This window comes from Heptranchias perlo, chromosome 34 (genome assembly GCF_035084215.1).
Source record: "Heptranchias perlo isolate sHepPer1 chromosome 34, sHepPer1.hap1, whole genome shotgun sequence".
Classification (NCBI taxonomy): Eukaryota; Metazoa; Chordata; class Chondrichthyes; order Hexanchiformes; family Hexanchidae; genus Heptranchias; species Heptranchias perlo.
The window spans coordinates 16,863,547-16,890,852 of record NC_090358.1 but is presented as its reverse complement, the minus strand read 5'-3'; the positions used below and the strand labels follow the sequence as shown (position 1 = coordinate 16,890,852).

At 38.9% G+C, this 27,306-nt stretch overlaps 1 protein-coding gene across 2 annotated transcripts in view; it reads right to left on the bottom strand.

The window, feature by feature from the left end:
• Positions 1 to 982: 982 nt before the first annotated feature.
• Positions 983 to 27,306, bottom strand: part of LOC137301848 (DNA-binding protein RFX7-like) — an 86,842-nt gene continuing 60,518 nt past the window's right edge. For both annotated transcript variants that reach the window (XM_067971524.1, XM_067971525.1), the window contains exons 6-9: positions 27,206 to 27,290; positions 23,155 to 23,362; positions 19,325 to 19,629; positions 983 to 13,206 (exon numbers count right to left, since the gene is read on the bottom strand). In XM_067971524.1, the coding sequence (XP_067827625.1) occupies positions 9,838 to 13,206; positions 19,325 to 19,629; positions 23,155 to 23,362; positions 27,206 to 27,290 (3,967 nt within the window). In that variant the 3' untranslated portion in view covers positions 983 to 9,837. The remainder of the gene's footprint in view (positions 13,207 to 19,324; positions 19,630 to 23,154; positions 23,363 to 27,205; positions 27,291 to 27,306) is intronic.

The following is a 27,306-nucleotide window of genomic DNA, read 5'->3' as shown; positions in this document are numbered from 1 at the left end:
GTGCATTCAGATAAAGCGCCTTTAATTTTAACTTGTTGCTATTTTTCCCTGATTTGGCCTTATTCACTGATGTACTATTACCGTTAAACTCTCTGTTCCTTCCTATCACACTTGGCTTATCTTTATCAAAATTGCTACACTGCTCTATGGCCTTGACTTTCGTCTTTAGATTTATAAATTTCCCCTCACCTGAACCCTCCCCCTCATTTATTAAAGCCCTAGTTATTCGATTTGCCAGGACACTGATCCCAGCCCAATTTAAGTGGAGCCCATCCCAACGGTACTGGTGCCAGTGCCCCATGAATCAAAACCCCCGTCTCCCGCACCCGCAACACTCTTTGAGCCACACATTTAACTCTGATCTGTTTGACCCTTTGCCAATTTGCGTTCAGGTAGTAATCCAGAGATTACCACCTTTGAGGTTCTGCTTATTAATTTGGAACCTAGCTCCTCAAACTCCTTCAGCAGAACCTCATTCCTAGTTCTGTCATTGGTTCCTACGTGGACCACAACAACTGGAACCTTCCCCCCCTTATGCTCCAAGTTCTTTTCCAGCTGCAAGGCGATATCCTTAACCCTGGCACTGGACAGGCAACACAGCCATTGGAACTCCCGGTGGCGGCTGCAGGGAAAAAGTATTTATCCCCCTGACTATACTATCGCTTACCATATTCCTTTTTACTCCCCCCACTTGAATGGGCTCCTGTACCACAGTGCCGTGGTCTGTTTGCCCATCCTCCCTGAAGTCTTTGTTCTCGTCCATACAGGTAGTAAGTACCTCGTACTTGTTGGATGTTGATTCATCAGAAGCTACAGCCCTCAAGAATGATTAGGTACATAACCAAATCCTTACTCAAACTATATTTCCACTGGATTTGTCCATTTGAGGATGCATGATGTCTAGAACAGGAGGTAGATTTGAATTATGACATTATAGGAAATACAGCTCAATATTTGGGGAGATACTTTCCAGACCAGAATGTAGTACAAAATTTTTTTTTATTGGTTTTTGAAACCATTTACAAAACTTCAACAATATCTGTGAGCACTTTCAATAAGAAAAAAAATCTAAGCTGAAATGCTATTCCAACATTATTGCACTACTGATTTTTTTTTTCGAGCAGTACAATAGACAAACACCATTAAAAAAACAGATTCTACACTAAATAAAATTGTGGTACAGGCAAGCATTACCTTGTGATGTAGTAAGGAGTTGGGGTTTGCTGTTTGTAGCTTCACTTGATGTGCATTAGTTATGACTGCTGAAACCAGTTCCTTCTCATCAGCTCATATTCATTAATGGCAATTACTTTGCAAAAATATATGTGTAGCAAATTACTGTAGGAACTTCTTCCACAATAGTTTACCAAATACTAATTCTCAAAATCAACTGAACAAAACTGAAAACTGAACATATTCAACAATGTTTCTATAAGATGAATTAGTAAACTTCAAAAAGGTACATAACTTGTAATGTGTATAACTGCACATCCCTGGCCATTAAAGAACCAGATTCATTTCAGCAAAAAGTGGTTACAGGAATATACCTAGCACTGTACAATATAATTCAACAACACACATGCACACTTGTGATCATTTATTAACATGGTGAAGCAAATTGAACGTTTAAATTTTCATCCTGTTTTAATATTCTCACACAAGAGAATCAAGTAAAACAATTATCTCATTGAGATCAATGTACATTGCTACATAAAACAATCAAGATCTGTCATTTTGCAGATGACATTTCACTTTTTTGTATACTGACTCATTTCCTAAAATCTTATCAAATGAAAGCTTTGTTGCATGTAACGATTACCATTTGTCCTAAGAGATGTGCCAGGCCAGAGACTCCCTTTAAGCATCTAGTGCAAGAGATTAGCATCAAAATCTCCACAGAACTCAGAATTGAATATGAACATCTATGTTAAAATGCATCTCCAATTATACTTAAGGTGCAAACATATATCTGAAACTTTTGCTGCAATGTTTTATTATGCAGTGTTAAGTTCAGCGCTGATTCAGCTCGACCAAGCAAATCAGTTGTGTTCCATTGGCCAGTTCTGATCTACTCGGCCACAACTGTCAACTACTCTGTGAATCAGACATCTGTGAAGCGTTAAAATATTGATGGTGCTACTAAAACAATGAATCACAATAGAATTTGTTCAGCCACAAGTTATCCTGGAAGGACCTAACTTATGGAAGGTTACCAAAATGATTTTTTTTAGTGCTGCCTAGAGTACTCGTTAGAAAAAAGAATTATCTTAAAAAACACAATTACAAGACAGTTACAGAAAATTAGAATTGAAGATTTCAAAAGTTTTCAATAGGTCAATATCATGAGCCTTTCAATTGATCCATTAGCTAAACCACACACACACAAAATAACTGCTATGCAGTTCCCTAGAAAACATTTAAAATATCTTAAAAACTAAACAGAATTAAAATCAAATATTGTGGTGCAAAGTCTGATACATGCAATCCCTCCATTCAACCCCTACACCACTCATTACCTTCATAGGCCAATAATCAACTAGATTAACTCTTCAATCAAAGTATGGGATTTCTTCCCTTTATTTTGTTGGTTAAGGTGGAGTTCAATTTCAATTCTAACAGAATGCATTGGCCATTTCAAGCACTTTGACCACTGGGCCCACCAACAATGCTATTTTCTCCTGGCTATTTGTCCTGTTACTTTAAATACCAATTTCAGAAAAGCATACTGCATGTGCTAGGATAAAGCTGTGTTTCCTCCAAAATATTTAAACATTTCTCAAAAAAACCAAAAAAAAGACAATATTCATCTTTTAGTATCAAATTAACAAGTTACCCCAAGATAAAATTAACTTTTTTTTAAAAAATCAAATGTTATCAGCATTTATATGCTGAACTGTCAATCATGAGGTTCTGACCAGAGACAGAAGTTGCACTGGGCTGGAACTTCTCTCCTAAGTAGCTAGTGAATGTCAAAAGATGTACAGAAGGCTTTTTAAAAATATTATTGAATGGAAATGATTAATGGGTTGACTGTATAAAAATATCTATTTTTTTGACCTAGCATTGAGCAAGATTTCTACTGTTGTATTAGAAACTCTTCAGCTTCTTGGACAAATGTTTTTTGCTGATGTTTTTATTCATGAGAGGTGAGAATTTTTCTTTATTCAAAACAATATATGGAGAAAAGAGTCTCATCTTGAGGTGCGAACCATTATGGAATCTACATTCTACGTAATGTGTTTGTCCCTTAACTTGGTTAGCTGGTTACTGATCATATTTCTTTACATAGAAAACGAATCTATCAATAGTTTTTTTTGTACACGTTAGTGAAATTAGAGCCTAGAAATGGTTGTGTGTGGTACTCGTGTTAAGTATTTGTATGACTTTCCAGTCAGCTGTTTCTGTTGAAGCATTAGCTTGCTTAAAATAAACAAGTCAACAGTTCTGTTAAAACATCAGAGGAATGTCATATGGATTAAGTTAAGTGCTCAGACGCAATATCACAAACAGATATTTATAGGCTCAGGTCTTTGTATATATTAGTGAAATTAAAATCGAGAAATTGTGATATTAGCATGTGAATATTTAATGCATTCATAAGTCATTCCCGTATCCATCTTTCAACTTTTATTAAAAGAGGAAACAAATTGCAGAGCTAAAACAACTATTGTTGACCAATGCAATATAATAGATAATAATAGTGAAGTCCACAGCCTGGACCTCCCAGCTGAAAGATGGGCAATCTGGAGCCTGAGGAAAGTGACAAAAAGTCTCAAAAATAAGATACTAGCATAACTAAGAGGTAGAAAACACATATTTTAAACAAAAATACTGAAAAGCTAACAGCCTAGAAACAGGGTAGTGCAGGCAGAACAGAATTCACAAACAGGCAACAGAAAGGAACACTGCTTTTTTGATTATATATTAATGACTTGGACTTGGCTGTACAGGGCACAATTTCAAAATTTGCAGATGACACACAACTTGGAAGTGTAGTAAACAGTGAGGAGGATAGTAATAGACTTCAAGAGGACATAAGACAGGCTGGTGGAATGGGCGGACACATGGCAGATGAAATTTAATGCAGAGAAGTGCGAAGTGATACATTTTGGTAGGAAGAATGAGGAGGCGCAATATAAACTATATGGTACAATTCTAAAGGGGGTGCAGGAACAGAGAGACCTGGGTGCACAAACGATGTGCACAAATCGTTGAAAGTGGCAGGACAGGTTGAGAAAGTGGTTAAAAAAGGATACAGGATCCTGGACTTTATAAATAGAGGCATAGAGTACAAAAGGAAGAAAGTTATGATGAACCTTTATAAAACACTGGTTCGACCACAACTGGAGTATTGTGTCCAATTCTGGGCACCACACTTTTGGAAGGATGTGAAGGCCTTAGAGAGGGTGCAGAAAAGATTTATTAGAATGCTTCCAGGGATGAGGGACTTCAGTTGGATAGACTGGAGATGCTGGGATTGTTGTTCCTAGAACAGAGAAGGTCAAGAGGAGATTTGATAGAAATGTTCAAAATCATGAAGGGTTTAAATAAAGAGAAACTGTTCCCATTGGCAGAAGGGTCGAGAACCAGAGGACAGAGGACAGAGATTTAAGGTAATTGGCAAAAGAACCAAAGGAGATACGAGGAAAAACTTTTTACACAGTGAGTAGTTATGATCTGGAATGCACTGCCTGAAAGGGTGGTGGAAGCAGATTCAATCGTGGCTTTCAAATAGGAATTGCATAAATACTTGAAGTGAAAAAATTTGCAGGGCTATGGGAAAGAGCGGGGGAATGGGACTAATTAAATTACTCTTACAAAAAGCCGGCACGGGCTCAATGGCCTCCTTCTGTGCTGTAACCATTCTATGATAAGGAAAATATGTTGATCCAGTGAGAGAAAGAAGTATCTGAAGTTTTGTTATTCGGAATAAACACATTTCCTGAAATTTGGTATTTATGTTTTTAAATGTTTTATATATGGGTTAAATTTAAGCTTTTTTGTTATTCAAATCCATTATTGCAAAAGGTGAAGAAACATCAACAAGACCTCTAAATTATGTTCTTTTTCCTTTCGGAAATGCACCAGTGAAAAATAATGTGCTGGTAAAATTTTTAAACATTTTAGTCTGCATTTATACTCTTGAGCAGTAGACTATAGATTTGTACCCAAATACTCAAGTTCCTTGTTCTCAGCCTTGCTGTTAGTGAATGAAGAAAGTATGATGCCACCTTGCCAGCCTTCTTCCTTGGTTGGAGAAGGATGTCTGGGAAGGGAGGAGGCAAAGATGACACACAATGATAGGAAAGAAAAATAAATGAATTTTAAAAAATTATAGTCATCATTTATAAAATTCAATCATTAACTTTAATTGATTAAATATATATTTTGTTGATTCATGATTTCGAAGTACAGAGATGAAGTTATAGCTTCAAAAATGAACAGGTCTTGTGCACAGAACTGTTTGTTCAAGTTATTAGAAGTGTAATTTATTAAGTCTAGCAAAAGACAAAATATGAAAAATAGAAAGGGTTATGACTCCTGTACTACACATACATCTATTGCTTCAAACTAGTTTTTCCAGTTCCTATATGGAGTTACGAAATGCACTGCAAGGATGACACATTTCTCCACTGGTCATTATTTCTGATATCTGTGGTCGTGATCACACTCTTCATGATTGACAATTTAACACTGCATTAATCATAACAACAACCAGAATTGGAACAAATTGTTTTTAAATTACTGTTCGAGAAGTATTAGTTTAAAAAAAACAGGAGGAACACACCTTTTATTGCACAATCATACACAACCAAGTTGTTTTTAAAGAGAGACTGGGGAAAAGAAAATCAATGGCCGAAAGAAATCTAATTTCATAATACTAACTATAACTGCACTTTGACTTTGAGGTAAACAGATAATTTTCACTGCAAGCCTAGATATTATCTAGTGTCAAAGACTGACTTCTTTATCTAGTATTTATATTTTCCCCTTAACTGTCAAAGTTTACGTAAGCAGACAAAATTCAGGGTAAGCTGTCTTTGAATCATTAAGAATTTTGGAATTACTGACTGCATTTTGAAGATTTGTTATAAATCCAAATGGAGTGATCAGCTGCTCAGATGGCTTCACTTGGAACAGAAACACCAAATGAACAATGAACTAAAAAATTAAAGGTAGATTTAAAAAAAAGAGCACCATCTTGTGGCCACACATGCATAAATCCAACTGTAATAGAGCTCAAATAGAGATTCTCAACACAAGTTCTTGTTTTAAATTTGATTTTTTAAGTAATATAATTTAGTTTTCTATACACCCATTTTTCATCAATTTTGGATGGCTAAATTTTACTATTAAAAGCATTTACATTTTTATAAGCATTAGTTTTACTGCTCACTGCTTATTATAGAGATGATGTTTGAAATTCTAAGTACCCTCAAATTAAGACTCGTGAGGTAAAAAAAGTTGATAAGACTAGAATAAAATTCTGATGATTAAAAAATATATTCTTCATGTACGTAGAGAAAATTGGGTGCCACTGACTAGCAAGCTCGTAGAAATCAAAATTTTAGCTTGTGCACAACTATCAAATTAAAAGGCATTTTATGCATATGGTTCAATTGTGATAAGGATCCAATTCATACCAAATCTGTACTTGTTTCCCAATTATTATTTTCATCATTATGCATACATTGAGACAGAACAGTTAATATGGAAGATGAATTTCTTCACAACCTTAGTTACACATGTCAAGTAGCACTAGGGTTCTCTATAATCCACTACATCGCAAGGGCATAGGGCAAGCACAATACAAATAGGCCACCACAGAATGAATAAAATTCAGATAATAGCAATTTTTAAGAAATGCTATAGAAAACATTACAACTCCAGGTGGTTCATGAAGTCTTGGTTCAATAGCAAAATTTGGTAAAATTCTGTGAAAATGATATTTACTGTAAATTATTTAAGATTTATGCAAGTATTTGTTACAAACCACTCAAGATGTCCCAATAACATTACACTCCTGAAATATTTGAGTTCAGTGAAGCTACAATTCTGGTGAAGTGATCTTTTTACAAGTACTTTTTCAAAATTCACATCTTTTCTTGGATGTATTGTAGACCTTATATTTGGAAAGAAGCTATTCTATCAGTATATTTTTGAATTTACTTCTACAGTTTGTTGACCATTTATTAAAACTATGCTTAACAATTGATTCAGGTGACCAGTAATCTATATATTGGGAAGTATACATCAATGAACAGATTGTTTGCAATAATTAACAACCGAGATCAAATTACGGAAATTTACTATAGATTCAGTTATAGAATTATTGTTTTACTTTACCTTTCTGATTTCCGGCCCCCCCACTCCTTATCCCACCTCTCAAGGCAGTGACTTGTACTAGATTCCAGTTCCATGAGGCACTGGAGCCCTCTGGTTATCTTAGCCAAATGGCCATTCTTCAGGTGCGAGCTTGGATTCAGGTAGATTATTTAACTGTGGGGTGCACGACAGTCAAGCTCAGCCCTGTCTTTTCCTGTAATACTCTTAAATCTACAAGTTCCAGTGATTGCTTAGTGGATAAATGCACCACAAGATGTGGTACTGAACTTCATAAATCAAAAATATTTTAGGTTCAAATTAGTTGCCTGTGCTGTATCGACCACTCTCAGCTAAGATGGAGAGGAGGGGAATAATAAATATACATATACACTTACAGCAGAAGTCAGTGATAGCAATCAGAGCCCTGTTTGATTTTCCCCTCTCTGGTCCTGGTATGTCAAAACCAACTTTAACCCCCACCTCCCCACCCACACCCACACACAACACAAATGCGTAACATTTCACATCACAGGAGGCCATTTTGTCCATCGTGCCTGTACCAGCTCTCTGAAAGAGCCATCATATAGCCCCATTTCCCTACCTTTACCCACTCCCTTTTAAGTTCTTATTCAAATATTTATCCAGTTCCCTTTTAAAAACTATTATGGATTCTCTTTGCACCACTGTTTCTGCTAGGACATTCCAAGTCCAACATAGAAATTACAATACGGAAACAGGCCAATTGTCCCAACCTGTTTTGGTGTTTATCCTCCAGATGAGCAGCTTTTGATCAAATCAAAATTCTTCTAACCTCTCGCATCATTCTTTTAATGATAATCTTCAATTTATTGTCTTCAGTTATGGACTTACTAACCCTATCTTTGTTGAGAATGGCCAGGGCAGCACAGAAATAGGATTTAACTTGGGAGTGCCATAGTCTGTATTCCTCAGGATCATACTGTGTGTTGCATTTACCCACTAAGCAATCAGGGAAGCTGTTTTAGATTTTAATAAAGATATATAAATAGGGGGGATAAAAAGGTTTGTAAGTTACACCAGGACCTAGTTAAAATCAATTCCAATTTGTTAGAGTAAAAATGAATCTTTAACCTTATTTGATCTTAAAGAAATATAATCCTTTCAGGAAGAAGTAAGTTTCTTTGAGTTTATCCACCAACAATCCTCCGTCATATCTTTTAATCTACTGCCTGCTGTGTTATGAAATGCTGTATAATACTGCTCAGGAAAGTATCTCTTCGTCCTTAGTGGCGTATTCTGGGATTTCTTCCCTTTTGAATGCTGTAACAAAAAAATCTCCAAATCTGTATCACATAAGTGCTTTTTTGTATCTAATTCCAGGCATTTTGATATATTTCCCTTTCTTTGGGGAAAGCGATTAAAATCAACTTCTACAAAAGGAATTTATATTTAAAAGATATATTACAGGATTTTTTATACAAACAAATAAGCCTGTAGTATTGATTTTTTGCCATCAGCATTTGCCACTGATTTTCCTAAATACTGTACACTGTTTTAGGAAGGATACATGGGATTAAAATCCCATTGTCCACTATTTTTAGTGCGCTGGTTAATGGGTTCATGTTCAATTCCTGTGTGCACTGTTTTAACACTGTTGTTAACCTGCTTAAAATAAATGGGTTAACACTCCCATTAAAATACTGCAGAGGAATTTAGCATAAACAAGTTAGCCAGTGCAATAAAAATAGCGCACAAGGGAATTATACACTTAATGAAATATACTACTGCACATACATTACCAAATCACTGAACGAGGTGCTGAATGCCTCCACATTAAAAGGCAAACATTACATTGCTGACAACTGAAAAAGTGCATCCGACTTAATTGTCAACTTTCTAAATGTCAACAGCAGATATCTGCACTCTTACTGCAGTTTCTCAGTGACTCCTCGTTATGGTGTTATCCTTTAAAACCGGTTAAAGACAACCTGGAATCTTGTGGAAAATATCAGATATTCAAGTGACATCATGAATGAGGAGTGCAGCCCACAGTTCCCACTCATGTCACTGGACAGCTGCTTTAGTTCATAATTACAGTCAACTAAATCATATGGTTGATATTGAAGAAGTTAGGAGGGCATTGAGTGATAGTGGTTTTGTACACAAGAAATTGACCTAAACTGAGCAGGATTTTATCTCACCACTGTTGATCTTAAAAAGGCTCTAACTGTATTTACATTTTACTGCAGTAATCTATCTACTGACATAAAGCCTAGATTGTAAATGAACCTAATTCCATAAATGGATAACATACATACACATTTGCAGTAAACCATGCAGTAAGATGTCAAATACTGGCACCTAAAAATGAAAGAATTAATTAAACTTAAGTATGCAGATTAGTTAGCTTTTTCCTGGAACACACTTGTTTAGGAACAAATGTTTCTCTTAAGGCAGGCACATCTGTTAGGCCAAATATGATGTGTCAGAAAATTGAATTTGTGTGCTATATATTTAACAGTACTCTTTGATTTAACCTAACATTTCAACTGTAGGATGATCTTTACTTTCCATCCAGTCAAAACCTGAAGACTGCATGGGGTTCATGGACTCATTACAGATTTGCTGGAACACTGCATCATCATTCAGTTCCTCCAGTGTAGTATCAACATCTTGTCCCTGTTGTTTACTCGGGTCAAACAGCAGATTTGTGTCTAAAGTGCTCAGATCGTTTATGCTGCCTGAAAGCTCAGAGGACAACCTGAGATCACTGGAGAAATCAGAGCCAACGTTATTAAGATCTGATGGTACTTGACCAACCACTTGCTGATTTGGCTGTAGGCTGTCTTCAACCAGAAAGTCTTTGACTGTATTGTTGAAATCCAATGACTGCTCCCTGGTTTCTGTTTGTGCTTGATTATCCCCAGAAATATAACCCATCTGATCATTATTGATGTGTTTTGTGAGGTAACTAGGCTTCTGGAATTCAAAGACAGAAGAGCTTGAATTAATTATTGGTTGCTGGTTGGCACTACCAAAACTAGATGTCGTCTCCAATATCTGAGTAAGATTCATCCTTGCTGTATAATTGGAGGGCAAGTTGTTTATTCCTAGACCTCTCACTGCATCATCACTGTCTGAATCAAGTTTGCTTAACAACACATTTGTAATTTTCTTAGTGTTGGTTTGCTTCTGGTAAGATGGGAAAGGAGTCTGCATCATAACAGACAAAGGGACAGATTGGCTTCGTTGAGCCATACTGTTGGCACTGTTATTTGAAAGATTGTTAACAAAGGTGTTGTGAACCTCAGGTGTTACTGGGCTTCCAAAAGATGCCAAACTTGTTCTTGGCAGGTTAGTCACTGGACCTAGAGTACTTCCGCTAAGATTACGTTGACGATGAACAGCAGGACTGACACTGCGACACCTAAAATTATTGATTAATGAATGTATTCCTTTGTTGTCAAGAGGTGCTGGAACTGCAAAGCCCTCCTGCTTATTGCCATTAGTCATAGAAGCTACCTGGTGTGGTAGAGGTGAAACTGAAGTCAAACGACCCAACTGAGCATCATGATGTCTGGACTGTGACTGCATAGCATTATGATGATACGACTGCATTGTTTGTCCAGGAACAGCAAAAGCATGTGGTTTTCTAAAGTGGTCCTCAGCCAGTTCCTGATAACTGGGAAGAATACCAACACCACTGCCAGAAACTGCAGAGTTGCTTACTCCAGTGTTGTATCCATTATTCATCCATTCGATTTTTGTTTTGTCTGGGTGAGTGGCCATAGGCCTCTGCATTGGTTTAACAGGGCTGCTGGAAATGACACTAGCATCTTGGTATGCCATGCTGGAGCTTATTGGAGTAAAAGCAAAAGGGTTCCTGCATTCAACAGGACTCGGAGGCACACTACTGCTACAGTTCGAATGAGGAGTACCAATTGGTGTATGTCTGCTACTGCCAAGAGCACTATCTACAGGTGTTGTTTGAGCCATTCTGGAACTAGGACTTGAACAAGCTTGAGAGCTAATCATTTCTGATGTAGGTGTTGGATTGGGTGTAGGAGTTGGCGTTGGTGTAGGAGTTGGCGTTGGAGTGCCACTGGTATGGATTGGATGATAGAATTGTCCAGCTTGATGAGATGACATCAGTGTACCATGAGCTATTGTGGAATGACTATGAGCAGGTATTCCCAAACCAGTTCCATAACCAACATTCATGGACATTTGCTCTTCAAATAATACTAATTCTTCTACAATACTGTCCTGTGTGAGATCATCATCAAACTGAAAGTAGTTTTCATTGGTTTGTGAACCCGAAGGTGTGAGCTCCATCAAATTATCCTGCAGAGGTAACTGATTTGATGACTGTGCTTGATTTAGTCCTTGCAGCTGACCTGAAGTAGAACCTTGTAGTTGGTTCTGAGCCTGCACTTGCTGATCATAAGACTGCTGATCCAACCCATTACATTGTACTGGCTGCCATGCAGACATTTGAAAATCAATGGTCCCCGAATTCCCAATCACATTAGCATTTATAACTTGCTGCCTTTCTGTATCAGTTAAAAAACACTGGTGATTCTTTTTGATATGCTGAATGTCAGTATGATTCGAGATCAGCTTTGTACTTGTGTTTCCTTGCAAACTGAATGAACTCATTTCCAAATCTGTAGTTTTATTTTCCGGAAAGGTAGATATTTGTTCTTCAGCAGTCTGAAGGCAATCCAGGGTTACTACTTGAATATCAGATGACTGATTTGCTAATATACGGGTTATTCCTGTTGTATTCAGTTTAACAGTAACTTTACTAGGTGCCTGAATCACTGCTGGTATGTTTTCACTTTTTACTAGTAAAGCTGCAGATAGTTTTGGAGATGTCATTACTGCAGTGCCTTGGCAGGCTTTCTGATGTTCTGCACTACCTGAAGTATGTTCTAAAAGCAAAGCTTTCTTCACAGGGGGCACCTGTGGTTCAAATGCAGAATTAGAGGGAGAACGCTTTCTTGGACTTTTTGGGCACATCCCATTGTCTTTATGAGACCTGGCAGTATCAGTAATGGATTTTGAATTAATGCTGGTGCTAGTGAAATTTGAAGTGGAGGAAACAGAAAAAGCATTTTGATTATTTCCCACTATTGAAATGGCCAGATTTTCATGATGTACAAACTTGCCTTCATTTTTGGTCTTTTTTCCTTCAGTTTTCTGACCATTACAGACTTTTGCTGTCTTCTCATTAGCTGTTTTCCCATTTGATGTTTTCATTTTTGTGCTAGCCTCACTATTGCTTTTCTGTCCACATGGAGAGGAACCAACAGTTCTTCTAGGATCCTTCAAACGAGTTGAATGATCTTGGCACGGAGTCTGCTTTTCATCACTTGATATTGCTTCATGTTCGGATTTGATGACCTCTGCAGTTGGTGTAGTTGTGGCACTTCTTGTTTTGGATCCTACAGCAGGAAGGCAAGAAGTTGAACCAACTCTCAATGTTGGACCAGTTTTTAATTTGTCTGCTGTTCCAGTACTGTTATTTGCTGATGCTGTAGGTTTGGGAGATGCACCAGTGTTGGGTGGGAGAGATATTGTTGTCATCTTCACCATATTCAGGGAGCTAGCATGAGATGTTCCAGAAACAACAGTTTTTATTGGACTACTGGCCAAAAGTACTGTAGTTGGAGAGCTAAGAGTAAGTGTGCTGGTTGAGGCTGGTTTAGGCAAGATTTGATGGTAGCGAGGTCTTGAGCGATCATTATGTGGACTGGCAGGGACATTCTGGACAGTCTTCTGTTGCTGTTTGACTGACTGCATGTGTTGAGCAACAACCTGAACGTTCAAAGGAAGGACCTTGCTATCTGATGGACCTAAAGGACTTGGTGATGTCATCATCTGCCTGCTTCTTTGCATCTGAAAAATTAAACATAACAGGCCTATAAAAAATTATATTTAAACATAAGAATGATCAAACTCCTCAGAGTGAAACATTTTTTCTTGTACTTCACATCAAATGTAAACAGAAGACTGAACTACTAACAATTTTGCCACATATTACTTTTCTGTAATATATGGCAAAGTAATATATTGCAGTGTAATATATTGCAGTGAATTGGGTAAACATATTCAAGTGAACTAGGGTAAAAATATCCTATTCTGACTTCCAGAGCTAGTTTCAAAATTAAAATCACTATACCCTCGGTTATTGAAAATATCTCTAAGTTAATTACGTGAACTGAATTCCATTTGTGCCACTAACAAGCTTTTTTTCCCCATTTAAATTTTCTCCACAAGTCATACACAAATTTCTGCAGTGCATCATATTCAACTACTTTTTGGTAGTAGTTTTACTGTAGGGAATTGAAACATTAGAAATAGCTTTTATCTTGTGCAATGGAGAATTTGGGAGGGAAAGTGCAATGCCCTGCATCACAGAATGATACAGATGAGGTTCTGTTAGTCATGAATTTCCTGCAGAATGCTCAATAATTCTGAGCCAATAGCAGATAAGAAAGGCCAACAATTTATCAACACTGAGGGCACCTCCTTCTCTCTCCCCTACAGCATGTCTATAAGCAACCAGCTAGATTGAGATTGGAAGAGGCCCAGGAAAAAGCCAGAGAATAACAAGGAAATAAAAACAAAAATTGGAAATTAAAAGAAAAAATTGTTTTCTTCTCCAAAATCCAAAGGTCTTCTATAGGCATGTAAACAGTAAATAGGTAGTAAGAGGAGGGGTAGGGCCAATCGGGGACCAAAAAGGAGATCTACTCATGGAGACAGAGGGCATGGCCAGGGTACTACATGAGTACTTCGCATCTGTCTTTACCAAAGAAGAAGATGCTGCCAGAGTCTCGGTAAAGGAAGATGTAGTTGAGATACTGGATGGGCTAAAAATTGATAAAGGAGGTACTAGAAAGGCTAGCTGTATTTAAAAGTAGCTAAGTCACCTGGTCCGTATGGGATGCATCCAAGGTTGCTGAGGGAAGTAAGGGTGGAAATTGCAGCGGTACTGGCCATAATCTTCCAAACATCCTTAGATAGGGGGGTGGTACCAGAGGACTGGAGAATTGCAAATATTACACCCTCGTTCAAAAAACGGTGGAAGGATAAACCCAGCAACTACACGCCAGTCAGTTTAACCTCGGTGGTGGGGAATCTTTTAGAAATGATAATCCGGGACAGAATTAACAGTCACTTGGATGAGTGTGGATTGATTAGGGAAAGCCAGCCCCGATTCATTAAAGGCAAATAGTGTTTAACTCACTTGATAGAGTTTTTTAATGAGGTAACAGAGAGGGTAGATGAGGGCAAACCAGTTGATGTGGTGTATTTGGACTTTCAAAAGGCGTTTGATAAACTGCCACATAATAGGCTTGTCATCAAGATTGAAGCCCATGGAATAAAGGGGGCAGTAGCAGCATGGATACAAAATTGGCTAAGTAACAGGAAGCAGTGAGTAGTGGTGAACGTTTTTTTTCGGACTGGAGGGAGGTGTACAGTGGTGTTCCCCAGGGGTCGGTGCTGGGACCACTGCTTTTCTTGATATATATCAATTACTTCGACTTGGGTGTACAGGGCACAATTTCCAAATTTGCAGACGACATGAAACTTGGAACGGTAGTGAACAGTGAGGAGGATAGTGATAGACTTCAAGAGGACATAGACAGGCTGGTGGCATGGGCAGACACATGGCAGATGAAATTTAACCCAAAAGAATGTGAAGTGATACATTTCGGTAGGAAGAACGAGGAGAGGCAATATAAACTTAAGGGTACAATTCTAAAAGGGGTATAGGAACAGAGAGATCTGGGGGTATATGTGCATAAATCGTTGAAGGTGGCAGGACAGGTTGAGAAAGCGGTTGAAAAAGCATACAGGATCCTAGGCTTTATAAATAGAGACACAGAGTACAAAAGCAAGGAAGTCATGATGAACTTTTATAAAACACTGGTTCGACCACAAGTGGAATATTGTGTCCAGTTCTGAGCACTGCACTTTAGGAAAGATGTGACGGCCTTAGAGAGGGTGCAAAAAAGATTTACTAGAATGATTCCAGGGATGAGGGACATCAGTTATGTGGATAGATTGGAGAAGCTGGCGTTGTTCTCCTTGGAACAGAGAAGATTGAGGAAATTTGATAGAGGTATTCAAAATCATGACTGGTCTAGACAGAATAGATAGAGAGAAACTGTTCCCACTGGCGGAAGACTCAAGAACCAGAGGACATAGATTTAAGGTGACGGACAAAAGAACCAAAGGTGACATGAGGAAAAGCTTTTTTTATGCAGCGAGTGGTTATGATCTGGAATGCACTGCTGGGGGGGTGGAAGAGGCAGATTTAATCATGGCTTTCAAAAGGGAACTGGATAAGTACTTGAAAGGTAAAAAATTGCAGGGCTACGAGGATAGGGCAGGGGAGTGGGACTAGCTGGATTGCTCTTGCATAGAGCAGGCATGGGCCAAATGGCCTCCTTCAATACTGTAACCTTTCTATGATTGTACTTTAAGACACTGTACTAAATATTCATATTTGCTGGTGACACTAGAAGCATTTGTTACCAAAATAAAATAAAGAACTTGCATTTATATGACACCTTTCATGACCTCAGGACGCCCCAAAGCGTTTTACTTTGGAGGTGAAGTCAACGTTGTAATGTAGGGAAACATGGCAACCAATTTGTGCACAGCAAGGTCCCACGAACAGCAATGAGGTAATGTCCAGATAATGTTTTAGTGATGTTGGTTGAGGGATAAATATTGGCCAGCACACTGGGGAGAAATCCCCTGCTCTTTTTCAAATAGTGCCATGGGATCTTTTTTGCCCACCTGAGAGGGCAGATAGGGCCTTGGTTTAATACTTAGTATCTGTCTTCACGAAAGAAGACACAAAAGAACTCCCAGAAATACGAGAGAACCAAGGGCCTGGAGAGAATGAGGAACAAAGAAATTCATATTAGTAAAAAAAAAGTGCCAGAGAAATTAATGGGACTGAAAGTCGATAAATCCCAAGGACCTAATGATCTACATCCCAGTGTTTTCAAAGAGGTGGCTGCAGAGATAGTGGATGCATTGGCTGTGATCTTCCAAAATTCTATTGATTCTGGAATGGTTCCTGCAAATTGGAGGGTAGCAAAGGTAACCCTATTTAAGAAAGGAGGGAGAGAGAAAACAGGGAACTACAGACCTGTTAGCCTGACATCAATAGTTGGGAAAATGCTAGAATCTATTACAAAGGATGAGATATCAGGACATTTGAAAATAATAATCGGATTTGACAGAATGTGGATTTGTCAATGTGGATTTATGAAAGGGAAATCATGTTTGACAAACCTATTGGAGTTCTTTATGGATGTAACTGATAGAATAGATAAGGGGGAACCAGTGGATGTGGTGTATTTGGATTTTCAGAAGGCTTTCGATAAGGTCCCATACAGGAGGTTGGTGAACAAAGTTTGAGCACATGGAATTGGGGGTAATATACTGGCATGGATTGAGAATTGATTAACAGACAGAAAACAGAGAGTAGGAATAAACGGGTCTTTTTCAGGTTGGCAGACTGTGACTAGTGGGGTACCACAGGGATCGCTACTTGGGCCCCAGCTATTCACAATCGATATCAACGATTTGGATGAGCGGACCAAATGTAATATTTACAAGTTTGCTGACGACAAAAAATTAGGTGAGAACGTGAGTTGTGAGGAGGATGCAAAGAGGCTTCAAGGGGATTAGAGATAGGCTAAGTGAGTGGGAAGAGCATGGCAGATGGAATATAATGTGGAAAAATGTGAAGTTATCCACTTTGGTAGGAAAAACAGAAATGCAGAGTATTTTTTAAATGGTAAGAGACTGGGAAATGTTGACGTTCAAAGGTTCCTGGGTGTCCTTGTACATGAGTCAGTGTAAGCTGAATGCAGGTGCAGCAAGCAATTGGGAAGGCAAATGGTATTTTGGCCTTTATTACAAGAGGATTTGAGTATAGGAGTAACGATGTCTTCCTGCAATTATATAGGGCCTTGGTAAGACCGCACCTGGAGTATTGTGTACAATTTTGGTCTCCTTACCCAAGAAAGGATATACTTGCCATAGAGGGAGTGCAACGAAGGTTCACCACTCTGATTCCTGGGATGACTGGATTGTCATATGAGCAGAGATTGAGTAGACTAGGCCTGTATTCTCTAGAGTTTAGAAGAATGAGAGGTGATCTCATTGAAACATACAAAATTCTTACAGGGCCCGGCAGGGAGGATGTTTCCCCTGGCTGGGGAGTCAAGAACCAGGGGTCACAGTCTCAGAATAAGGGGTAGGCCATTTAGGACTGAGATGAGGAGAAATTTCTTCACTCAGATGGGTGGTGAATCTTTGGAATTCTCTACCCCAGAGGGCTGCGGAGGCTCAGTCATTGAGTACATTCAAAACAGAGATCGATAGATTTCTAGATATTAAAGGCATCAAGGGATAGTGCAGGAAAATGGCTTTGAGGTCGAAGATCAGCCATGACCTTGTTGAATGGCGGAGCAGGCTCGAGGGGCCAGATGGCCGACTCCTGCTCCTATTTCTTACGTTCTTATATCTCATCCGAAAGACAGCATTTTGGACAGCACAGAAGTGTCAGCCTAGATTACATGTAAGTCTATGGAGTGGGACTTGAACTCACAACCTTCCAACTCAGAGGCAAGAGTGTTACCACTGAGCCAAGGCTAACACTTAATAGCCTTGTGAAACTTTAAACAGAGCCAGTCAGAGAAAACTGAGGTTGCTCGAATGAGTTGTATTATAGCATCTTTCGCATTTGCAAAAATCTCTATCAATAGTAAATAAAAATTTAATGTACCAAGTTCGTTAGTTTGTTTGATGTATCATGAACTCTCATATGTTATACTTTTCACCAATTTTCTACTCTTCCCCGAAAGTGGTATTTTGTGCTGGGATATGGTTCATGAACATCAGCAGCCTTACGATGCCTTGACCAGATCCAGCTAGCGGGTGTTGACATGCTGCATGACCATAAATAGCATCACAGCTGAGCCCAATACTGCCTTTATTCAACATCCATACGTGCATTTCCCAGCAGGATCTGAAGCAGGAACCCTAACTCTCTGAAGCCTGAAGTAGTCAAAAGCAGTTTTAGCACCCCACTGTCACCCATGTTGATATCAGCTAACTCATCACAGGCCAAGGATTGAGTCTGGGGCCTTTCTGATCTGTGCAGCTCAAAGCCACATTATACACCGCATTTACCCCCAGAGACATCAGGCATTCAAGGCATATTTTTTGCTTCTTTGCTAGCAGACAGCCATTCTAAAACAATCTCTTTCTAATGGCTTTCTGTGGCTTTATACAGGGTGGATTTATGATATTTAAGTTTGGAGGGAAAATATCCTCACAGACACTGTATAAACAACACATATTGAGTAACAATGAAATACCAGGCTTACTCTGCAAGTGGGGAAGACCCAAAGTCTTGTGTGCCCTTGTATTAAAATATTACATGCACATACTTAGATAAATAAGCAGAGGGGAGAAATCCCCATTTGCCCTCTTTTTTGGTTCCCCCAGTGGTTTAACACACCATTATGCTGACTAGCTTCTGGGGAGAGGACAGTAGGGGGACAAGAAGTGTAATCACGATCAATGCTATTCCATTAGGAAAGCACCAAAAGGTGTAATTCTATGGGGTAGGCCAAAACATGCACTGCATTACTCCCTCTCTCTGAAGTGAAATGCACTGTTGTTTATCACTACTCATCATATAAACCAGCCAGTTAAGCATGGAAACTATGAAAATTAAAGCAATTTGAATGTAACTTAGGGCTTACAACTGAGAGTGCAGTGCTGGTGCAATTAAACCACCAATTCCCATTAGTAAGTGCGACACAGCTAAATTACGTAACTTTGCTAATGTAAACTTACAAGTAATATAGTCCAGATAATGCATTTTTATTCCGGATTTTTGACTTTTCTCACAGCCCATGCTTTGCTATTCCTTGCCTATTCATTTGGTCTTAATATTGAACTGTGAAAAACCTACTTGGATAGGACTGGGAACAGCTGCCACCACAATGCCAATGGTAGGTTGAGGCGAAAGCAGGGCAGGGCTTCCATTAGGGATGTTGGCCACTCCTCCAACAGTGGCACCTTCTAGTTTCTTCACTTGTTGCTCGCCTGGTAGTGGAGATTGAAGTTTCTGCTCTTGTTGTTTCTTCAGTGTATTTTGTTGAATTTTACGTTGCAACTGTTGCTTGGCATCAATTGATGGGGAAAGCAGAGTCTTCACCTGGGGCTGAAAGGAATTGCTTTCAGTCATGGGCACAAAAGCAGACGGCTGTTTCATTCCTGCAGGAAAGAACATTTTATCAACTTCTGAAAAAGATGCACACAGATAACAACACATGCTTAGCAGGTCATTTAAACATAAGAACCACTAACAATCATGGAAATATGCAGCTTTGAAATATGCGATTTCTGACTTTGTTCGCAGGTTGTTAATTATGTTTCTCAAAGAGCAATTTCACTCCCTTTGTGCCTTTGGCTGTGTTTGTTTGTCCTCCAACACGAATGGAAACCCGGTGTAATGATTATGGAAAACAATGACCCTGCATCCACCAAGCCGTATATTCCTTTGAGCACATTAGGCTCATGTACATCTCCATTTTTTTCTACAACTGATTGTAGAAACAGCAGTTCCATGGAGCCCTATACAACTAGAAGGAATTTTACTTAACTATTTTTCCTTCAAGCCATTAGTCAGAAAATACAGAAGAGCAGCATTGGTTTCTGCATATTCATTTTCATAATTAACATTTACCCTTTACTTTGGACATTCAACCTTACTTGTGTGGTGCCTGTTGCAGTTACTAGTTGTTTCTTGCATGTGTACTGTTTTAGTGACAAAGCGTACAGGTGTAATTTGGTTCTTCAAATTATTTTTTATATACCGTAAGAAATAACAACCTGTTCCTTTAGATTTTTTAATGCTCAATACGGATGTCAATGTTGGGAATGGAGCACTTCCAACTTTTTGCATCTAGCATCAGCATTAAGCGCGTCCAGGTATAGTGCAGACGAGATGCAGAGCTCTTGCCTAAATGAGGCTAAACAGCACAGGGTAAGCAATGAGATCCCAACACCCCGTTTCTTCTACATAGCAACAAAGAATGTTGGCAAATACATAGCAAGTCAAAACATTAATGGACAAGTACTAGTGTGTTAAATTCATATATTCAGTAAACTAAAGCACACAATAAGTGATTCATATTTTTGACAAAAATTATAGTGACAGAAAGTGTAGGTGGGGTAATTTTAGTACTCCCTCATTTTACACTTTAAAAACATCAGTGTTCTTCCCTGTAGGCTACGCCACGATGAATGATGGGCAATCACACGTTGAAAATTAAGATTTTCATGGCTGTGTCTCTCCAGGTCAGCTCTCAGGCTGGCCTGAAGTTGTAGCCCTGTTCTTTTCAATAAAGTCAATCTAATGCACGGGGCAGTGGTGACCCACTGGTGATGTCAGAGAGCAGCCTGGTAGTGAGGGCGACCTGACAAGGTGAGTCGCTCTGCAGGTGAGAAAATTGGCAGTAAAAAAAATATCAGCCAGAATTCAGGAATTTTTGTAACCTTATTGTAGTGGATTTCTCATGGCATTGCTCACAATAAATCAAAATTTTAGAATGACAGATGTTTTATGCCATGTAATACACTATATATTATATAATGAATGGAGTGTTTATGTCTTCATAACCATTTCCTAATAGGTGCAAAGGGGTTACCTTGAGAAAAGTTCTTGGCTACTAAGATCAAAATGTGTTTAACTGGAACTGTCCCTTTAAGGCTACAAACGATAACTTGAGCAGAAATCAGATCTACCTGCTCAGTTCTCCCTGTAGGAAGTGCTTTATAAATAGGCAAGAGGATAATTGCTGTTGCTGAGAGAAGTTAGTTTGTAGATTGCCACCAGCTTGTAAATCCGTAACTCCTCCCACTGGGGAGAGGCCAGGTTGTCAAGGTCAGAGGAAACCAGTAGAAATGACTGGATTTTTTCTCCTTTTCTTTTATAGTACTTTGAGATCGTTCAGTTGTGATTTGTTGCTGAATGACAATTCCAGGTGAGATGAAAGTCCCAGATGCAAGACTGCTATTAAATGTGTATATATCTGTGGGTTTCCTGTGGAGTCACTTGTGGTAAATCAGATAATATGCTGTTTTGAGGTGAAACGTTAATGTTTAAGTATATAATGTTTTTAAGACATGGTGCTTGATGCACAGATAGATTCCAGGATATTTACTTTCAAAAGGAACCAGTGATGAAACAAAATCCCAAAATGAATAGTTATTGAGGCATTCATGGGTCACTTCTTTCAAAACACAGGAACAATTCAACACACCCTCATTTTAGAAAATAATTCAGTGCCTAAGATTGCTGACACATAACCACCACCCCTACCCCATAAATATGCTTGCCTTTTTCCAATGTAACAGTGCATTTTCTTTATTTAGTAGTGGATCTCTCATGGTTTGCTCACTATGAGTAAGGGTATACATTGATTAATGCTATGTAGCATGCAATCTAGCCAGGATCACTAATTTACAGCAATTAAGTTAAATTCTGTTTTTATTAGAATATTGTAGGAGCTTTTGTATTTTTGAGCGTAAATTCTATGGTTATGTGCATTTTGCATGGAAACTGCAAATCAATCACCTTGATTACTATTCAAAAAGGTTAATTTTATCTCATTTTTTAAAAAAGCCTAGATTTGAGGAAGATGATAGCGAGGATGTTCCAGGTTGGGAGGAAGGTTGTAAGAACTGCACATAGCAATGGTGGTGAGCTGGGGTGCCATGTGGTTGTATTCGGAGGGTAGCAAGATGGTGGGAGACTTGGGTGTGGGAAGGACGGCTGGGGGGGGGCGGGGGTTGCAGCATGTCAAAGCACTGGGAGAGGCAGTTGTGGTTTTTGGAGCATTTGGAAGGGGGTACCAAGGTCTGCTAGGCGTGGCAAAGGTGTGTTGGAGTACACCAACGCTGGGGAGAGGTTTGAAATGTGGGAGCACTGGAAGGGGGTTGTGGGTTGTGGACTGCTAACAAATGTATGGTGATAGCAGCTTTTTCAGGGTGGGCAGTCAGTGAGGGCAAGATGTAGGCATTCAGCATAAGCATAAAAAAGGACAACAGGGAGTAGGGGAGCAAAGGTATGGGTCTCAAGGTTGAATGGGTGATAGAGGGTTGGGACAGTTGCGCCCTGGAGAGGGGTAACTGGTACCCGGCTAGGTGGTTTATGTTGCGAGATTCCTGAGCACTGAGTTCAAGGTACCTGTATTATTTAAATTACAGCACAGTTTTTAAATGGAATACACGTTTCCCCACTGCCTGGGAACCTGCAACAAATTCCTCTTCCTCAGCTACCACTGGTCAAACCCCTCCCCCACTCCAACGAGACTCCAAGGCAACCTCTTGGTTGGAAGTTGGGGAAGCTAAGGGATTTCCTAAGCATTTCCCCAACAATGGGGGCTGGAGGTCAAGTTGAAGTTCAGGAAGCTACCTAAAACTCTTGACATGAATGGTAGATACCAATCCAATTTTACAATGAGTACATCTTATAAAGTGGGGGGTGGGGGGTGAAGAGAGGAGAGAAGAAGAGAGGCTATTTGTCTCATACTCTTCAACCGATACAGATTACATACTTAAATTTCAAGTACAATATTTCTCACAAGATTTAGTGTTTATCTACCCGACAACCTTTTGGCAAAGCACATACTTCAACCACCCTACCTTCCCAACTGATAAAAAGCAACAGTGTAGTCTTAAGGAAATTAAACGGTGACAGTGTGGGGGAACATTCTAAGGAATACAATTACTCACCTGAAGGTGCACCAACCATCACAGACAATGCAGCAACAGACTTAGTGCCAATATAGTGACTGGTAACAAGGAAGCGAGCTAGATCGACCACTGAATCAAATTTTCGGATTAATACTTTCTGGGCCCACTCACACACCAGACTGCAAGCTGCAGATCTGACCTCTTCATCAATACTCTGCAGGTGGCCTGCACAGTCTGATCCTTCAGACTAGAAAGCAATATAACCAAACATTAGACTCTAATTATTGCTGTAGTAAAAACACACTAAACGGACAAGAAAAGTGGCAGTTAAAATTCTCAATTTAAGCAAAATTAGCAATTCAACATGCTAGTTTGTTACTGTCTACCAAAAAACACTTGCGATTGGTCCAATTCAGTGATAATTCAATTGCTTAAGCAGTTTTTAAAATAATAAAAAAAACCTAAAATTGAGGGCATTTTTCATTCCGTAATATAAAATGCAACGGTTGGAGAAACACCATAAATATTATCAGCTGTAATGCAAACAAGTCAAATGTCCATTTCTGCAAAAATAACAATATTCCCTTCAATACAACACTACTTGTATTTGACTCTGGGACAGTCGTAACCCATCTCCAGCTAGATTGAAGGTAAATTAGCAACAGACTATGGCAATTATTTATTGAAGGCACACAATTTTGAAAAAAGTAAAAAAAAAGTATTTCACATAGAATAAAGTTTGACTTCATAAAAGTCTTCCATCAAGGAGAGAGCATTTACTTTAAAAATATGCAAATCAATCATAATTCTTCACAAATACATTTGGATACAAATTACAATTTGCAGACAAACAAGTTCCATAATTTGATTTTTCTGATTCTGTTTTGAAAAAGTTACAAATTTAAGTAGGGAAAAAAACAGCCATAAGCTGGCAGGAAGGTAACAGAGCCAGGATTGGGAGCAGGATAGTTAGGAGGAGAGGGTGCAGCATTAGCACTGCATGCAAGATAATGGATTAAAAATCCCTTTTGAAATCCAAACAATGGTATCAAAAGGTAATTTAGGTGAGGGATGGGAGAAGGAGATGGTCCATCTGTAAAGATTACTCAGAAGCTTATCCTAGTGTCTCATTTTTAAAGACCGTTAATATACTAATCAACACATTTATAGCATTATGCGTAACTGCATAACTAGGTCGTGCAATTAAAAAAAGCCCTTTTCTTTAGATTGTGCAATGTTTCATGGAAATTCAATACTGTAAAGACTAAATTACCACCACCTAGTTCCCAGAAGTAATAAGATCAGAGGGGCAATATATCAAACTAGATTTAAGACAAATAAAATGACAAACACAGTCAAAATGACAATAGATACAAATCAAATATGGAGTTATTCCCTATACAGTAAATTCATGTTTTGAACATCCCTTGATACCGAAGTTTTAAAAATTCCACGGTAACTGAAATCCCATTTAAGTTCGGAGTCTGGGTCTATATCCTATTTGAGAAATAGCCTTGTTTATATTGCAGAGCAGTTTCATCAACAGGATGGGGGGAAAAAAAAGTCACTACTAGCCAGCGTTACTAACTAAACTACTAACTATATGCCAAGTACAACACTCCAAGTTCAGATGTGCATCCCACCCTGTAAGCAAGGGGTCAGTTATCAAAGGTTTCTCTCTCATGACATTGGCCACTTCTTGGCTCACCTCACTGTCCTGGGTTCAGGGTATGTCATGTACCATTGTGCAAATAGTTTTAAATACACTGGTTTCCTGAATAGACTTGGTTTCTGTACTATGAAATTGGTTGCAAACATTAGCCTCAGATTTCACAAGTAGTATCAAGCCTTAATGCACAATGGTTCAAATGGCCTACTTCCATGCTGTATAATTCTGTGATTTTATGAAGGCTAATGTAATTTTGAGAAAGCCAATACACACTTTCTAAACTGGAAGCAAGGTAGGAGAAATTAGACAATGGACTCCTCTGGGTTGAGCCATAAATACTTTCTGTAGGGTCTTGAATCCCAATATGCAAGTACATGTCCTTGCAGTTCATGTTTAGCAGCTTGCCCCTGCATACATTCCTCCCCCACTGAGCTAACTATGGTGTTGCCAATTGAACTTTTCCTTCAAAATGAAGATGTACAAGACCCTTAAGTCCTCCAGAACTGATTTCTTCATGTTCTCGTTCCTGTCCTCCCATTCTTCACCCAGCCAATTCGGAACACTGTTCAGCTACCTTTGGACCATTGCTGGAAGCAACCCCAAACTATATCCAATTCTCCTTCTGAACTGGAGGCATGTTTCATAGAGGTTCTGAAATTCAGATTTCTGGATAGAGGATCAAGGAAGGCTTCACAGAAACCAAACAATCATAATCCTTATTGCTGAGTTTTGAGCTGATTACATACTTCTGGAAACTGGGCTGTGTCAAGAGTCAATAAAATTATGAACATTGTTCATTAGGAAAGATCCAGGAAGTTTGATGCAGATCTTGAAGTCTGGGCAGGGCTGACTGAAACAGAAGAGTATGTGACCAAAGATGTGCCCAAGTGAATGCAAGATAAATGTAACTCTGTCAAGACTGAAACATCCATCATATTAGAGATGACATTTTGATGAAAAATAAAATTTACAGGTAAACTTGTACAGACTTTCTGCAGAAGAAAAGGCCTGTCACAGCACCAATAAAAGTGTAAAATTAATTATATATGGATAATTATGCACTGTTTCAATATTTGAGAACAACTTGCACTTCCATAGCACCAATGGAGGTCAGATAGGGCAGATAGTACAAGTATAGGCCTTGGCAGAATTCTGACCAGTTGGAGTTTATGTAAGGTAGAACTGAAGCAGTTGGTGAGAACAGTGTCAGAAATAAAGCCTACTAGTATTCAAGATATGGATGAGGGTTTTGGCAATGATGGAGAAGAAGACAGGGACGTAGATGGACTATGTTAGAAAGGTGGAAGTTGGCAGTCGTGCACAGACAACAATCGTGGCTGTTACCAATAAATGTAAGGAATCTTACAACACCAGGTTATAGTCCAACAAATTTATTTTAAAATCACAAGCTTTCGGATATTATCTCCTTCGTTAGGTGAGTGAGTGAAAGGTTCTCAAATCGCATATCTTATATTAGGCTGGGACACCATCACACCAATCAAAAGGTGTCGTTAGTGTTCAGACAGATTAGCCACGGAGAACAGTACGTCCCAGTACACTGAATATACATTGTCTGTGTAATTTGACACAGAGAGAAAGAGACCCAAAAGGCAGAGAGAGAGAGAGAGAGAATATTAAAAACATAACTTTTTTCCCCCCTTGCTGGTGGGGTTACGTGTAGCGTGACATGAACCCAAGATCCCGGTTGAGGCTGTCCTCATGGGTGCAGAACTTGGCTAACACGTAACCCCACCAGCAAGGGGAAAAAAAAGTTATCTGTTTTTAATATTCTCTCTCTCTCTCTGCCATTTGGGTCTCTTTCTCTCTGTCTGTGCAATTTGACACAATGTATATTCAGTGTACTGGGACGTACTGTTCTCCGTGGCTAATCTGTCTGAACACCAACGACACCTTTTGATTGGTGTGATGGTGTCCCAGCCTAATATAAGATATGCGATTTGAGAACCTTTCACTCATTCACCTGACGAAGGGGATAATCTCCGAAAGCTTGTGATTTTAAAATAAATTTGTTGGACTATAACCTGGTGTTGTGAGATTCCTTACATTTGTCCACCCCAGTCCATCACCGGCATCTCCACATCGTTGCCAATAAAGGAAGAAAAGAGTTATGCATTATGGAAGGGCGGGGGAGTCCGCCTGACCAAGATAGTTGTGTAAGGCATGAAACTCTTAAAGACAATGTCCACAAATAACTTTCCCTATTGGATGAGGGAGGATTTATTTTTACATGGAGGTAGAACAAATGAAGAACAATGAACCTTGTAACATTTATTCAGTATTGGAGAAGCAATTCTGTTCTGCTATATGCAAATTTCTCCATTCTTCATCATTTTACTTGGCATGATTCTCCGGTACAGTTAGCTTCACATTTTAATGGTAATGATTATAGAAGATTATTACCCCTTCTCCGGTTTTATGAAAATCCAGACTAGGTAGCGACGGCATGTGAACAAAAGCCTTTTTCCTCAGACCACTATAGCAATATGTTTCAAGGAGTTAAG